The sequence below is a fragment of the Dermacentor albipictus genome, chromosome 1 (assembly GCF_038994185.2).
Source record: "Dermacentor albipictus isolate Rhodes 1998 colony chromosome 1, USDA_Dalb.pri_finalv2, whole genome shotgun sequence".
Lineage (NCBI taxonomy): Eukaryota > Metazoa > Arthropoda > Arachnida > Ixodida > Ixodidae > Dermacentor > Dermacentor albipictus.
The window spans coordinates 26,795,923-26,813,085 of NC_091821.1; the positions used below are offsets into that span (position 1 = coordinate 26,795,923).

General features: G+C 47.8%; 1 protein-coding gene across 2 annotated transcripts in view; it reads left to right on the plus strand.

The window, feature by feature from the left end:
• Window positions 1-17,163, plus strand: part of LOC135909410 (protocadherin Fat 3-like) — a 347,250-nt gene that overhangs the window by 282,139 nt on the left and 47,948 nt on the right. For both annotated transcript variants that reach the window (XM_065441351.1, XM_065441352.1), the window contains exons 17-23: window positions 1,357-1,442; window positions 1,921-2,005; window positions 3,765-3,893; window positions 7,060-7,371; window positions 11,460-11,699; window positions 12,766-12,897; window positions 13,795-14,026. In XM_065441351.1, coding sequence (XP_065297423.1) covers window positions 1,357-1,442; window positions 1,921-2,005; window positions 3,765-3,893; window positions 7,060-7,371; window positions 11,460-11,699; window positions 12,766-12,897; window positions 13,795-14,026 — 1,216 coding nt within the window. The remainder of the gene's footprint in view (window positions 1-1,356; window positions 1,443-1,920; window positions 2,006-3,764; window positions 3,894-7,059; window positions 7,372-11,459; window positions 11,700-12,765; window positions 12,898-13,794; window positions 14,027-17,163) is intronic.

Here is a 17,163-nt window from a genome sequence, read left to right on the forward strand (position 1 = left end):
CGTCGGCTAAATTTTAGTCTCGAACGACAAGGTATTCTCGTAGCTTCTACTCTAGTGCCCCTTTATTATGAAACGAACCAAATTAGCGCAAACCCAGCCTGAGCCTATCATGCTGATCGCTATCCGCCGCACTTGATAGACCGTTTCTACCGATAGATGCGGTGAAAGCTTCGCTGGAATGAGACGGGGGATACTTCTTGAGGCTGTAATATTAAGCACGAAAGTAATAGAAACGGTAATGTGTGCCCTCTGGGGTGTTGTAGCTTAAGATACCGCTAAGGGATGACGTATAGCTAAGAAATAACGAGCCGGGCAAGATACCCCCGCGCGTCAGGAGTAATTTTGGTGCGAAGTTACGCCTGCAGGCCGCCACTTCGGGCGGAATGCACGGGAACGGAGCAACATCTTTGTAGCTCCGCTTTCACTTCTGAGCAGTATGGAAGTGGTATAGAAAGCGATTATTCAGGGTCGACGGTGTACTTGTCATTGCTAATCATTAGTGTGTTTGACTTTCACATTTTATGTCGAAAGCGTTTTATTATTACGTTCTTTTTTTAATAACGCATACGAGTTTGAACAAATGCTTACGAAGGAATCCGGTAAAGATGTCTCCGCTGCATCGAATGAGTCATAAATGACTGATATTGTTGGTCTCATTGTGGTTTAGTCCAAATTCAAATTAAAGGAGAGATAAACAGTGGCTCTTTTTTCTTTTGTCGTCAAGGTGCTGCTCTCCTTACGCTATAAGCGGCCTATTCGCGTACTACTGAATGGGTAAGGAGGGCTAAGAGGCGATCGTTCACAGTTCACCGACGCAGTACAATTTTTCTGAGCTTAATCAGGGGAGGAACGCCGACCCTCTTTTCGGCAGCGACGGCAACTAACGTTTCCCTTATCTCATAATACAGTCGTCCTCGTTCGATCTACGTCAGGCGTATGACACACAGGAGCAACATATCCCGGGGCCAATGTGTGTAATTTTATTCTTACTGCTCTGCGGGTTACACAACTGCTTGCGGGGCAGCATCGAAGCTATCCGTTACACATTTCTGTGTAATTATGCGTCAGGGTTGGCATATGCCACTTTCTTTTTTACGTGAAATGAGGTCGCCCAACGACAGTCCGCGTGGTGCGTAAACGCTGTACACCGCAATCTCGAATCCAGAATTCTTACTCGGGAATCTCGAACGCGAAAGCTGCAAGGCTCTGCCAATTGCATAGAAGGCATATCGCTGCGTTGAAGGCACGAACAGAGGTTGAAGGCACCTGGTAGCAAAGCAATATCGAATAATGTTGCCACGATGACTATATGTAGGCTGCATCATAGCAACATTTTTTTCTCTCTATCTCTTGTAGGCTAAGGACTTGGATGCCAACACGGTGCTCACGTACTCCATCATTGCTGGCAATGATGACGAGACGTTCCACATGGATCCTCACTTGTGAGTACCGGCCTCCTCAACAAGAACCATCCGACGATTTCTTATGCGGGATGTTAATCTGGTACATCAGCGGTGTGTTAAGGAAGACTAATTTAGATAAAACTCCTCATCGAGACGGCGCACGCATTTGGCAGCCGTCGTTAAGCATCTGTAAGCTTCGTCTTCGATGAAGCAAGGACTCCGTAGCGCTCACGTGCGTATCTTCGTTGCACTTCACTGGATCTTCCGTTCTTCTTATGAAGCTCGTGAAATGCTTTGTGAAGTGTCTTCGTCGATATGACTTCTTTATTTTAATTATACATATATGTATATATATATATTGCACATTACCGCGTCACACATCACCATCAATATTGCCCATCATCGGGCGTGCATGCTGACCTGCGCGCTGATCGGCATGCTGGTCTGGTCTTTGACTCGTACCAAATGTTAGTGTCTACACGGCTTAAATGTGTTTTGCCTTTTCTTTTTTCCCCAGGGGAATCGTCACTACCGGCACTGTCCTGGACTACGAGAAGAAACAGTCGTACGATCTTTTGATTCAAGTCTCCGACGGCTTCAACGTACGTAAAAATACCATTCGTGTCTTATTATGTATGGAGGTAAAAGTATCGTCACTACGAATTGTGGTACTTTCCTTCGGACACACATTAAAAGTTGAAAAAAAAAGAGAACAAGCCACTTAGGGCATGAATTGAGCATTTGTTTACGTTGATGAACTTCTCAACGCGAGGTGATTGCACATCGCGTGCAAATGATCTAAAAGAACGAAGAAAAAGTATATTTAAAAAAAAAAAAGGGGGGGGGGATTTGCTCGTTCAAATGTTACGAAGCCAATAGGAATATAAACTGCAGCAGTTACTTTCATTGTGGCTGCGACATGAGACAACAAGTATTTGCATGGCGTTTCGCAGGCTTCTAAAGGAGTGTGTTTGTTAGGGTCCAAAGACTACGTAGTACATGGAACGATAGCCCGACACAAATTGCTTAATTGCCCTTCACAACAGGATTTTGATGAAAGGCCCTGGTGAAACTATGCGTTTATGCCAAACAATGGAATATGTTCTGCCTTAGGCTTATTAATAAGACACGCAATCATATCTATGACCCTTGACAGGTCGTATTTCGTCGAGTTGGCTCTTTATTCGCAATGCACAGTGCAGAGCTAAATATAGGACGTCGGTGTTACCACGGTGAGCTTGCAAGAGTTTGAATGTGCAGGTAGGGCATATATCACTGTATTGTTTAGCCTTCTTCAATCCTTGTTTTTTCTTCTTTTGTATAGCATGTGCTCCCCAAAAGTACTCCTCAAGCTATTTATACCAATGACTAGGTTGTAATTTCGCGTCCCACAGAGCGGCAAATGGGATCTATGTATACTCCACGCTATTGAACCAGTGAGAACATTCGGCCATGGGATTTGATCCTGTGAATTCAAGTCGATCAGGCAGTGTTTGAAAATACCGTAGTGCGTACTTATTTGCCGATTACTGAACTGTCTAAACAATCCCGTTGCATGCTTATAACTGAAATGTCTTTTTGTACACCCATGAGTATGTTCCGAAACTGGGTCAAAAACACTTCCGCTCGGTGCGATCCAAAATCTTCTCATTGGAGTCGATAAATTCTTCCATTATTGTGACTGCACCTTAACAAATAGCGCAGCGTTGTTACGCAGCTGCGTAATAAATCTGCGCTAAATATTTTTATTACAACGAACAACATGTGGTGCTGTTCTCGTCGCGCGGCAATAATGTACGACTCTCCTGTGGAGTATCAACTGTTTGCACTCCTCCATAATTTATTTGTCGGACTACAACGCTATAATCAGGAACACGAAAAAAGAAATGGGGAGAAAGAACCAAGTCAGGCCTTGGTAATTGCTGTAATAGTTAACGCGGCACAGCTCGCCGAGAAAACTGGGAACAAATGACCGTCCGAATTGCTTACCCCGCTAGAAATAAACACACACTCGAAGCCACACCCACGAGCACACGCGAACGGACACACACACGCACGCGCGCGCGCAAGCACGCGGCACATACACGAGCGAGGATCTTGCCTGTTATAGCAGTGCGCGTTCTACGGCCGCCCGGGCCATTACGAACTACGGCCATTCGTGGTGCCCATACAAAAGGGCCCGCTGCCTTATGATCCGTTCCCCATGCACGCGAAACGGCGGGTGCCGAGGCCTGCCTGCTCCTTGCGCTGGCTCGTGGAGAGCCCAAGCCCGAGGCCGAGGCAAGCCTATCCGCCGCTTTTTGTGGGCCGGTGGCGGTAATGATTTGTATTCCGCGCATCTCCGCGCTTGCCTTTTCACAGACGGCCGTGTCTCCGCTCACCGTGCACGTCGTGGACATCAATGATCAGCAGCCCGTGTTCACGCACAACTACTACAATTTCTCGGTCGTCGAGGAAATGACCGACAACGTGACGGTGGGAACCATCAGGGTGAGTCCCGCACGTTCAGCTGCACCCCTTCGCTGCCTCTCTCCTCCGGGCCCGCGCCGGGCCGTTCATTCGCGGCCAGGAGGCGCTTAGCCCAGGCCGCCGTGCTCGATCCCCCGGCATCGCGGACCAGATGCCTGTCGTTTAGAAGAAGCCGCGCCTGCGTGCTGACCTGCTCCGATAGCGCGCCGCCAATGGTATCGAGCTGCTTCCGTGCTCCTCAAAGGAGCGCGGCCTGCTGCTATGCGCCATGGCTCCGCCGTCATCTTTAGGCTCTCGCGTGCACCCCCGTATGCAATTGGTATTTCTTGTTTATTTGGCGCTGCGCGGATCATCAAGAGAGGAACGTAATACTACCTGCTGGCCCTTGGTGGTTGGAGCTAACGACGCCGAACGCAGCCGGTGGATTTCCGAGCCAGGCGATGGAGCTGGCGGAAAACTTTCTTAATGTATCGGTGTGAACTTCGGCGCACTATCATCTTACCGGGTGAAATCGGTACGTGATAGAATTACCGGAAGCGCCAGCATCGCTAGCTCCTGAAGACACGCTTTCATGAAGGGAAGCTTTTTCACGCACCTGCCAGCAATTACTGCGAGCTACGAATTAATGCACTACGAGCCACTATCAGTGCACCAAAAGTGAACGCTGCAGTGGCAGGTCCGGGAATCCGGGATCACCGCAAATCCTAAGATGTTGCTATACCAACTTAATTGCGAATAAACGAGCAGATGGTAGCGCGAGGGCGAAGTAATCGACCACTCGAAGCAAGGGTAGCATAACGAGAGTGTTACTAACCAAATGATTTCAAAAATCAGAGTTTAACTCTGAGTTAATTCAAGTGGTTGCCAGTAAACGTGAACTGATCCAAGGTGGCGTCTTGTCATCTTCTCATATATACGTATTGTCGGGTTTCATCTGGGCCCGTATCCACGAAGCTTGTCCTTCGCAGTAGCTCTCTGGCTGGCCGCCTTCGCTGAGAACATCTGTAGCATCAGCATTCGTTGAAATGTGCTCTTACGAACAATTCTAGCGTACGAGCTTTGCGTGAATACGGGCCCTGCTTTCCAAATGGTGAAAGCATACTCATTTATCGGCATTATCAGCTGACTAGAGGTTCATGTCTACGCAAGAGGCTCACACGAACGCTGATTCGCAACTGCAAGGTTATTGGTGAAAAAAAAGTATAAGTATGTACAACAAATTAATAATAACAAAAAGCAGCACATATGTGACAAAGCCCCTGGATGCATCAAAAAAGAATAATAAGATTCTCATTTACTGCAGAAAAACAAAACATGGAACTAAAAGCAAGATAACTAAATTAACTCTCTGAAAAGGAAGATGAACTAAGACGTGATCTTGCAGAACCACAGTTATTTCTTGCCAAGAGCAACTGGACAGCCTGCCAGCTGGTGCACTTGCATCCTTCGCTTTCAATGCAGAACGCTTGCATTGCAGAGGCTTACACGTTACAAAGCGCTTCGTTCGTAATAACTCTTTCTCATTGGTCGCGGCCGCCTTCGCTAGCATGTCCAACATCACAACTGGCTGACCCCCAAGCCTCGCGAACGCGTTTACTGGCGTGATAACATTTTTGTGATAATGAGAAAATAGGGATCCCCAGTGAAAGGCCTGTCAAGAACAGTAACCCATTCAATTTTAACGTAGCCACCGCCTTTAATATTGGCAAAAGGTTGCCAGATATATGATTTGGGAATAGCACGGAATTAGTGCCTTAGTTGCTGCAGTGCTGTTTAGCCCATTGCTAGGCTCTTACTGAAAGCGAGTAAAGTAAGTCTGGACACCGGTAGCTATATAGCACACGTCGCTTTCTTTTGGAATATCAGATGCCAGCTATTATTATATGTACCAGCATGGAACTCTCCATTAGGTTTGGAACCAGCGTCCGTCCCTTAAACAGGCATAAAATCTTAACTGCAATACAATCAGGGGTTGAATTTTCGTTGATAAGAGCTTTTTTGCTATCAGCTGCGACCGCCTTGGCTAATAACATGTCCACCATCACAATTGGCTGGGATCGATCTCTTTTACGATCATTTGTACGATCACTGAACCGTAGTTTAATTTTTTTGTTTCCTTTTAAGGCACAAAAAACTAAGAAGGAGGAGGACGTGAGATACAAAACAGAATGCTTGAATGCAAACCGGTGATGATGTCTACGCTTCAGTTCACATCTGTACGTCTCAATATCGAACACAAGTTCGTGTCAAACAGGATACGTTGGCGAGTTGAGCATATGCACGAAACTTCGCACAACTCATTTGCAGAGACAGCTAAAAAATGTCTCACAATTGAGCTGAGTGAAAAAAATTACAAGGTTGTATCCATGATTATGGCACCGCATTGACACAGATGTACTAATTAATGTGCGCCTCGTCACAAACGTTCTTGAAGCAGAGAATTCGCCAAAAATAAATAAAAAGTAAATTTCGTCGCAGCTATATACGCATCCGCGCCAGCATTAAAAAGGTGCAGGGTAAATTTTCTCTTAATAACGCCACACTGTGCCTATGAAATCCAAGGTAAGTGTTGAAGCATCGAGGATGTGCCGTTTCCTTCCTTGCTGCGAAAATGTTTGTGGTCATGTGTGTATTTATCCGCTGCTTACGTGCTATCGGCATTCGTTCATGCATTTAAACTGTTACAAAGTTTTAGGGTTAACAGGAGGCATTTACTGCAAGGATTCGTGCGTACGCGTGGCTATTGCTTATTGTCGGCAAGCGCAATGTGCTTATACCAGTCCGTTGAATGCTGTCACTAAATGTATTTCTGGAATAAAAATTGAATGATTGATCACTTCACCTCAGTTGAAGTAACTCGAAGAAAGAAAGACTTGAGCGCGTTAGAAATCACTGCTGTATATAGGCACTGTCAGAACAAGACGAAAAAAAAAAGAACTCTGCGAGCTTATGAATACAGCGTGAAGAAGTTCAAATACACTGCGGAGCGCACGTAACTTAGCTTCTCGTTGCGCTTTGGTGAATTCGTTCGCTTTAAGAGTGAAAGTATACGCGCATGCGCTGTAACGCACGTGTTTTGCCAGCTGAGCGAGTGGCGCTGGCAGCCTTTGTCCGCACTCGAGCAAGCAAAACTTGGATACTTTGCGGGCTGCGAACACATCTGCAGTGAGAACCGACGTGCACGCAGGCCATCGACCGCGACTCTGGTCGCAACGCCGCCATTCGCTACACAATCTTGGGCGAGCATGCCAACGGCGCGCTCTTGGTGGACGAGGAAGGCAACATCGTGACCAAGCGCAGCCTGGACCGCGAGCGCGAGTCCAAGCTCGAGTTCCTGGTCATTGCGTTCGACGGCGGCATCCCGCAGCTCAGCGGCACCACCACGGTAGCGGTGCAGGTGGAGGACATCAACGACAACCCGCCCTACTTTGACGGCGACACCTTCTTCGTTCAAGTGCCCGAGGAACAGGACCCGCCCATCGAGGTCTTCAAGCTGATGGTAAGCCAGGTCGTAACGATCTCTCCGTCACACGGCGTGTTTGCCGAGCCGCATAGGAAACCTTAGGCAGATAGATGCTCTGGAAGGAAGGAAATGGCATAGGAGAGACGCGTGCTTGCTTTGCACTCGGTCACACCAGAACGTCTGCACAGCCAATCATTGCGCAAGCTAAGGGCAGACCTGATCGCACAGCTCTTCTCTATCTCTCCTCCTGCCTTTAAAGGCTTATCACAGGAGCGCTCAAGATCGTCTCGACTTGCTTTAATAGCTGAAGCAATGTCCACCTTACATTATCTTAGACGATACGGCTTTATGCCAGAAATGCTGTTTTCTGTATACATTTCCGCAAACGAAAGCAATAAATAAATAAATAAATAAATAAATAAATAAAGAGATAGCTTAGCGTCTCCCTATTCCTTGGCACTGCTTGTGCCTGCGCTATGTACTCCTTTGCCGTTCCGTTGCCATGAGTGGCACACATTCGCAGCGTTTCGCGGAGGTCGCGGGGCCACTGATTTGTCTGCGTGGTCCTTTGTTGCCCGCGGAATCGAATTACTTGCTCTCGCTAGTCGATTGACGGGGCCTTTGATACACACCCGAGAGGGAGGCCAATAGAGCAAATAAGGCGTGGCCCACTCAGGAGCTGGGCGCGAACAAGCACCCGCTACCGAACCGGCGCGCCGATTCCCTTATACATCCTGCCCCAAATAGACACGCCTTCGACCCCGTTCCTGCAGATTGAAAGAAAACAAGAGAGAGGGGAGGTGAACCGAGCGGCACGACGTCTGCAGTTGACAGGTCGCGAGCCAGAACAGCGGCCGTTTGTTTGGATTAACCAATCAATCTACTTCTCGCGATGCTGTTTGCCTGCCGCAAACGTCTTGAAAATGGACCAGGGGTGGCTTGCGCGAACATTCAATAAAGAAAATAATAACCAATTTAAGAGCGCGTCCTTGTGCGGACTAGGCGTTGTCTATGGAACATTTAAGAACACGTTCTGAACTTCGTTGTTATTTTCGTTATGAAATATTCGTGCAAGCCGCCCCTGGTCTTCGAACACGGACCAAACCGTGCCGGCGCCGCGCGCTTTAGAGAAATCGCGGCGGCCGACTGAGTTTGCCTCGCGGAGCCAAACAATCTGGTGGCGGCTGCGAAGGGTGCTCCGGATTGGATTCGTCGCGCGACGCCGCCGAGCCGGCTACATCTCTATGGGGGCTCGTAAACAGCCCTATGTGTATCGAATGGCCCGGTCGTTCGGATAATAGATGGCAGCGGGCCCCAGTTAAAACACAAAAGGGAGAGTGAAATGAAAGAGGGGGTGGGAAAGGAAGGAAGAAAAATGGCCTTCGGGCTTGAAACGTAGAAAACACTCCCTGCCTCCATGGCAGATATTCGCTCTGGTTTCCAGCGGTTCGTAACGTTTCGGCACTTTTTCTTCGCATGTCGTTAAGGCGCGCGGGCGCCCGGCTGCGTCCGAACGTAACGGATTGAGACAAACGCGCCTTTCTTTTACTGCCGCGAAGAATCTGTCGTTGGCGGCGCAATGTGGCGTCGAGTCGTTACGATTTGCATAAACGTCGTTTCGCGGCGGCCACCGTGCCGCAATGCCGCTGCGTTCCGCGAATATGACAGCTCGAAACTTTTCTGAAAGTTTTCCAGGACGGCCGCCGCACCGCGCACGGTATAAGAAAAGCGTGCTTCCTTTTTTTTTTCTCCCCCCCCCCCCCACCTCTCGGAACCATTTGAGTGAGCGTCAGTGCTGACTGTATTGCGCTCCGTGCTAGAAGAAGGTCTTTGTCTTCTTTAACTCAACCTTGTTTTCTTTCTCTCTCTCTCTCCCTCTGTCAGTCTTAAAACGCCATTAGATTTTGTCATTTCTCTTCCGTACGAAAACAGCCACTCACTTCCTTAATTGCTTTTGAAGGCTGAAAGATGCCGCAGTGCTATCGCACCACTTATAACCCTGCAGGCAACTTTCAGATTTTGCTAATGAAAACAATTAGCGGGCATTATTGCGTGACGTGTCACGCCATACTTATGGTCATTGCCCCTTTCTATTGTCGTTTCACTTTCTTTTCCTTTTTTTTTCTTTTTTTACTGAGTACCCTTTCATCCTTGGCGTGCATGGTAGGTTTCATGCGTAATCGCTTAGACTTAAATTATCCTCTATCTGTACATTGCCGGTCTATTAGTCTTCTAGTACCACACTAATAACCTTCACCGCTCTTTTCTTCTGCTCACTTCGAAAGTGACACTGAGGGCAAGCGGAGAAATGATCGATAGCAACTCCGATATCAGTTGCTTTGTGAACGAAACAAACAAACAAACAAACAAACAAACAAACAAACAAACAAGCAAGCAAACAAACAAAAAAGGGCTTACTCCCGTATTTTACACAGCAAACAATTTAGTATAATAGACCATGAATTTGTTGCCTATTTAACGTTTCTTTAGGCTCGACCTCATTTCAGAGGCACACGAAACCATTGTGCTTTGCCGTTGCCATGTAATCAATTTATTGTGGCGCATCATTTGCGAACTTCGTTCGCTGAACTTATCGGATGCCAGAAGACTGCAAGTGCAATGATGGCACTAATTGCTTTTGACGGAGGCGACACGCTTCTTGCTGCGGTTGTCTTTTATCGAGTGCCCTAAAGAACGCGCACTATCTGCTTATCGCAATCAGTACAAAGGTGCAACGCACTCTTCTTTTCGCTGCTTCAATTTACTGTAGTGTGTTTACTTACTTTGACGTAGTCGTCCTCCCCTCCCCCCCCCCCCACCGCTTTTTTTTCCCACGCACCTCGATGACGTGCATAAACATGACCTCGGGTTTTTAGACATTTCATTTTCCGTGTATCCTTTTCTTTTTTTCTATCTATTATGTGTAAAGGTCAATAATAATAGAGAACGAAGCATGCGAGCTCTTGCTATCGCACCTGTCAAATTACATGCACTTGCGCAGGCATGAAGAACACCTGCATCGAGTATAATTACAAAAGTTAAAGAAGTTTATTTGCTGTCTTCTCTTTTCTTTAGAGCGAAGCTTTCTAGGCGAATACCTTACGAATTTTGATAACCGGAGCTTTTGCTGCCGTTTTGCCCGATAGCTCACACGCAGGGCAGCTTATGTGCCGCTCTACCTGTACCGTACCCTTACCGAGGTGCCGGTGGCCTGCTATGTTCCATACGTAATCATGCAGTGAAACAACAAACGCTGTCCAAACGTCCTCAGTGCAACAAGTATGCGCCTTCAAGCGCATAGTTCCTTTATTTAAGTGAATTTTTATACGCCTTCTTTCCCGAGGCTTGGCAGGTCTGCTTTGTCGTCTTCCTGCCGAATTAGGTGGGCCGGTCTACTGCAAATAGTGCAGTGGCAAACTGGGCTGATCCCGGGGATGGCGTGATTAAAAGTGGGCCGATCCCGGATACAGGGGGAATCCTTGGTGGATCACGTGGGTCACGTGGCGGGGTTTTTCGCGCCTTGCTGGTTTGTGGGGCAAGCACGTAATCGCTATGCCGCAAAACGCGTTGCAGGTAACAAGCAGTCCTATAACGTTTAATTAACCCTCTTCACGAAAGCTTCGGTGCGCACAGATTCCAAAAAGTGCGCCAGATCTGCATTATATATCTATATATATATATACACACATTAGGGAATAAACTGATTACGGAACTACGCGACGTCAGAAATTGTGTTTCCGACCTGAGACAGAAACCATCTTTGCCACTTCGGGCCCTGCATTATAACCAGCGTATGGCATGACTGCTTTGCGTAAGCAATCGCGCAATAGTTATGTTACACGCTAAGTGCAATGGTTTTCCGCCGCGCTCATCGATCGAGTGCACCATACCACTGCTCGATCGAGACACGGTGCCCGCTACGATGGCGCACCTAGCATCTACACGAACCAGCAAGCATAGCAGCTATCCAAGTTTCTGATGCGGGGCTGCTGGCCAGTTTCCTTGAACGGGCAGTTTGCGCTCCCAAGCACAGTATCTTTTCTTTCTTTTTTTTTTCTTTGTTGTCGCCATCTTGAGCAAAGCGCGAGATTTGAGCAGCAGCGCTAACTGCTACGCATGCGCAGGCCAAGGACGCTGACCTGGGCGACAACGCGGTGATGAAGTACCGCATCATTGGCGGCAACGACGACGCTGCCTTCGCGGTGAACGAGGACACGGGAGCCGTGAGCACCAGCAAGCGACTCAACTTTGAGACGCAAGCAGAGTACGCGCTCCAAGTGGCCGCCTTCAACGTCAAGCCGTTCCAGGGCCCCAACGCCGCCATCATGGGCAACCCCGTGGTCAACCTCATCGTCAAGGTCCAGGTATGCACGGGACGCTGAAAGCGGGAGTCTGCGGACAACGTCAGGCGGCGCGAAACGCGCTTCTTCTCCGCTTCTCTTTTTCTCAAAGCCGATTTGAAAGCGTCAGAACGATGGCGAAAGGAACCGGCGGCGTTAAAACAGCGTAGAATTTCTGGCATCGTGCTCACATATTGGGCTGATGTTTTCTACACGAGAAATATATAAAGGACATTGTGATATATACGTAAATGGCGGCTACTCGTTTCTGTCGTCTTTGTTCGGACCGAAAAATAGAACGTTGATACTTCCGAGCGCGTGGTAAATATAACGATTGAAGATGGAGTGGTGAACAGACATACTATATAAAACGGGCACCGCCAAGAAAACCTCAAGAGTGCGAGTAATGTTCGCAGCAGGCGAATGCCAGGACCGCAGCCGCCGAGTGACTATCCGCATGCTGTGAGTGCAACAATAATAAATTCAAGTCACATAATACTAAAAAAAGAAAGAAAGGAAGTAAATAGAGGGGCAAAGGGGACACTGCCTGTATAAGGTTGTATGAATGGGGTACGAAACTTGTCTAACGGAAGAAAACCGCAATTTTGTTAACGGCATGGTCTCAGATTAGCAAAAGCGACTGAAGCAGGTCACAGATAGCGGGATTCGTCGACATTGCGAGGCCTAATTTGTAATTTGTGCCAGCTTCCTTGAGGTTTATATTTTTTTCAGGGAAGATGGCACAAATTACAAATTAACCCTGTACTATTGAAAATAAGTCAACAGCTAGTCACAGAAATGTTCCTAAAGAAAGGGTATAACGTTCAAGATTCCAAGTGATGGGCTGCAGACAATAAATTTGGCTGTGACCGCTCAGTAAGTTGAACAAAATGAAGAGTACGATGTCTTCTTCTTAATTTTTTTTTCCGGAGCCTGCAAGCATGATGCAGTGTCGTCTCAACTGTAAGCGTAACTGCAGGATAAGAAAACAGCCGGCGAAATGGCATTTTAACGAATGTATACTGCTGTGCATCTCTGCCTAACCTCCCTGCTTGAACCTGGTGTACTCAGTCGTTGCTCTTCGTCGCAGGACGTGAACGACGAGCTGGTGACGTTTGAGCGCAGCTCCTACAACTTCCGCATTTGGGAAAACACGACGCGCAGCGAGACTGTGGGTTTCCTAAACGCCACCAACCAGCACAGAGAGTCCGGAAACCAGCAGGTTGGTACACCCGCTCACGTGATACACAGTGCCCCAGGATTTCGGCCCACGTTTATTTTTACTTTATTTTTTGTTTTGTTTCAGCAGCTTATAAAAGAAATCAGCTCTCCGAGTTCAATAGAGGTGATAGTGTTTAGCAAGGGATTACATATGAAATGGCACGCGGTGTTTCTCTCGGGAGTACTTTGCCTTCACAGATACACTGGCTTTGTGAGAGATCGCTGGGACCCTCACAATCAAATTGCTGCCCCTCTGGTAACCACCTGTAACTTAGCAAGCGCATATCAGCAACAAACTATAAAATCGTCAGTTTTTTTCTTTTTTATCTGGTTTGCTTTTCCGAGTTCCTCCCATGTTAACGCCCTCAATACAGTACGTTTCTAAGAAGTGCAAGAATAATATGCAATAATAGGTCCTCCCAAGTAACAATCGTCAGGACTGCATTCTTACAATCAAGTGGAGAGTAATCACAAATTTAGCAAATACCATTTGCTCACAGAATAATAATAATAAATAATTTTTACAGGAATATTAATATGGAGCGCAACATACAGCAATTAAAGTGATACGTTTAAACAAAAATTACGAGGGAGCACACAACCCTAGTAGTCCGGTAGTTGAGCTGCTACAAAATAGACGCAGTGTAAATAGAAAGCCTGCCATATGTGCACCTGCATACTCGGATATTGACCGTCGGTTGGTTTTCGCGCAGGCAAAAGGACCAATCGCGAGGCTTAGCCAGTGTCGATGCCGTGTCCGTACTTTTTGACACAACAAAAGAAAAAGAAAGTAAACACTTGCAGTGACATCTTCGAGGCCGAAATGCAACGCGAAAGGCAATAGGGTGGCCTATAACGCGAGCATTATTTAACCACCCGTGGTCTCCTCTGGGCGCAGGTGACCTTTTGGATCTCCGAGGGCAACGCGCAAAACAAATTCTGGATCAACCCGAGCACGGGTGAGCTGGTTCTCATGGACAGCGTGGACCGGGATCCTCCGGAGAACCAGGTTCAGTTCCGGCTCAAAGTGTTCGCGCGGGATCTGCAATCCATCGCGCCATTCAACACTTCGGTGCCCGTGATCATCGACGTGCTCGACGTCAACGACAACGCGCCTACCTTTGGCGAAGGTGACCGCTCCTCCGTTGCGTGTAGACAAAATAGCTTCTGTCTCAATCATCTAGGACCTGTGTAAGAAAAGGGGCCATCACACGTCCAGACAAGCGGTAGAGCGTGCGGCCGAAGAATATGTTAGGCTCCTTTCGATCTGCGTGAATAAGGATCTGGCGACAGTCTATCTTGAACGGCATCTTCTGTGACCGTCGGAGGCCGCACACTCATACTCGAACGAAACACAGATATGATAGGCACCGTGCACGATTCGAACTGCGCGAAATGGTCCACAGTAAAATTACAGTCCTCATCTTGCACGGGACAAGTGGCGCTTTTGTGTTCGTCGTCTTCATGGACCCTGTGTTGCCAAACACCGTTCTCTATGCCGTGCCAGAAAAAGCGGTGTCCAGTGAAGTGCAGGTTGCTTGGCACTGCATTTATGTACCTTTCGGGCGACAAGAGAAGACCTGTAATTTTACCCTCGGCGACTTCACGTTGTCAGGGTGCTCCGGCGATCGGTTCTGCTCGTGGCGCAAGAAGGCGAATGAGGCCTTCGAGGCCAGGATGAGTCGTTGAGGATAGATTGCAGCTGCGAGGACTGCGGCGTGTCCGTGTGGCGCGATCGTCCGTGGCCCCAGAATGCTGCCGCGACAACTCGCCCACGAGAAGGATCTGGACCTGTGTTCGCAAAGCAGTTCTCAGGTTAAACTGGTTCGTAAGAACAGACGCCGGCTAGTCGTTATCGCTCAAGATTTCAAGGCTTCAAAATTTTTTATTATCGAAGTACACGTGATACACTGTATATGACATATAAATACAGAAATGCACATATTAGTAAAGAAGGCTGACCATTAACTAAATATTTTTACGAAAGAAAGAATTTGCGTGTACCACCCACACTGTTCGGAAAGCTGGTCATATATCACTAAGTAAGGAACTTGACTCAAGAAACAAACGCGCGCCGGAGGCAAGGAAGGCTCCGCATTGCACAGAATCTGACAACTGTTGTTATACAGAGGATTCTGCATGTACTTGCGTGAGCAGCGCAAGTGTAGAAGGGCGACGAGAATAGACTGTCAAGACTTGTTGGTTTATTGTCACAAGACTGCAGCGCCCGAGGACGCATAGAAAGAAGACACACGCGCGCACACAACACCGTGTGGGCACTAGTATGTTGTAGGGAGCTGCACGCCCCCCCCCCTCCCCCCCCCCCAATCCAGCATCCACCCCTTCCATATGAGAGTGTAAAAGCACATGGCGTTAGAAAGGAAAATGCCATGAAGCGTACCGTGTTGCACGCGTGGAAACTCTGAGCCTAGAGCCGCGCTGACAACATATAAACGATGTTCGATGTCCATTACAAGCCACTGCAGATGATGGTCCACAGCGGCACTCCCAGCTATGCTTCTTTCTGTACCCAGGCGCCGAAATTCATGAGGGCCCCTTAAATCAGTCCAGTACGCCGTTAGCAGTGCAACTTTTCTTCGCACTGCCAAGCATGTGCAAATCGAATGCATAATAGAATGGGCGTGGTGAAACACGCTTGCGCTGTGTTCTGGCTGCGCTAGTTCTCGGGAGGCGCCCCCGCACGTCGCACCCAAACGCGTTCGGCTGCCACGCGATGCGTGAACCCACCCCTCCAGAAGGACGTTCTGCCCATGGCCTGCACTTCCCCAGAGTTTCTATAGCGCATCAGACAACACAAAAGTGTCCGTTTTACGTAGAGTGAACTTCACTATTCGTCAAGCACTCGCACAGAAAAAAAAAAGAGATAGAGAGAGAAGCTGGAAGTAAGAAACAACCTCGTAACTGCGTTTTCCGCTCGGAAAGCACGCGTCCAATGCCCCGGAAAATTAAAACGAGAAACGAGGAAGGACGGGAAAACGTTCTGATTTTCAATAATCCCATTTAGATGTTCTTTTTTCTTCTTTCTTTTTCCTTTTTTTTTTGCGTTGCCATTGAGGACAAGCAATTCGCGTCAAACGAGCGGTGCTACTACTCTTTTTTAGCGCTCATTATGGCTAGAAAATTTTAACTAGACAAGGAAGCGGGCGGCTGGATAGCAGACCACGTTTTCTGCATGCGACGCCTACTGCTGAGACTGAGCACTCAACGTTAAGTGCAAGTTAATCGCCTAAGCTACGAGTAATTTCCGCCATGCGATATTATTAACGCGGAGAGAGAGAGAGAGAGAGAGAGAGAGAGAGAGAGAGAGAGAGAGAGAGAGAGAGAGGCATATGTATGGCTATTACAATAGCTCGTTATTCCCTTCTTATCTTGTTTTTCAAGAGAAGATTTGAATCCACAACTGATTTGATTACTTGTAAGTCCGAGCGACGAAAAAGAGCAAGTATAACTTTTTTCCTGTTTAGAGACTTCTGAAGCGACTGACGGATATCATAATTCACACTGCAAATGGGAATAAATGGTATAGGCAAAACTACTGCAGAAAATTAGTGCACTGAGTGAATGCTGTATGTGAAGCTTAGCAAAAAAAAAAAAGGTTTAGTAGAAATTTCCGTGTCGCCTTAGTATACTGGCTCGTGGCTGCCTTCTCCCAATTCTCCCTTTTTGCGCATTCATTTGAACAACAAAGCAAAAAAGACGTTTATTTTTTTCTGTTATGGTGACGTCTGCTTCCTTTCCTTTCTGTATCGGCATGTAATTGCAGCCCTCCCCTAAAATTAACTGAAAAATGCGTCAGACACTTCAGATATCAACGAAAAGAAAGCCAAAATTATGATGATGATGAAAGCTCACACGAAACAACACTATAATAAATACCTAAAAGATCTAAGGTTAAGATGTGCGGGGTGAGTCGCTGGAGTGCTTAACCTGAGGCGGGAGAACGGCCAACAAATAAGGCTCATATGTCACCTCACTGTGTGTCTGTCTTGCGCTAGTCGATTCAGCGTCTCGTCTGACGTGACACAGGGCTGTCGATGTCAGGTTGGCCGAACGGCAGCTGTGCGGCCATGCACCGCGGACACCACCGCAGGGGCACTCGTGTGCCTGCCTATGCAGAGCCCAATGCGTCGCGACGCGCCGAATGAATTGCGAGATGGGCGAGTCGGCGCTCCTATCTTCATCCTCGGCCCGTGTTCAGAAAGCAGTCCTTACGCTGCAGAGTGTCGCAGAAACTTGCACAAGCTAA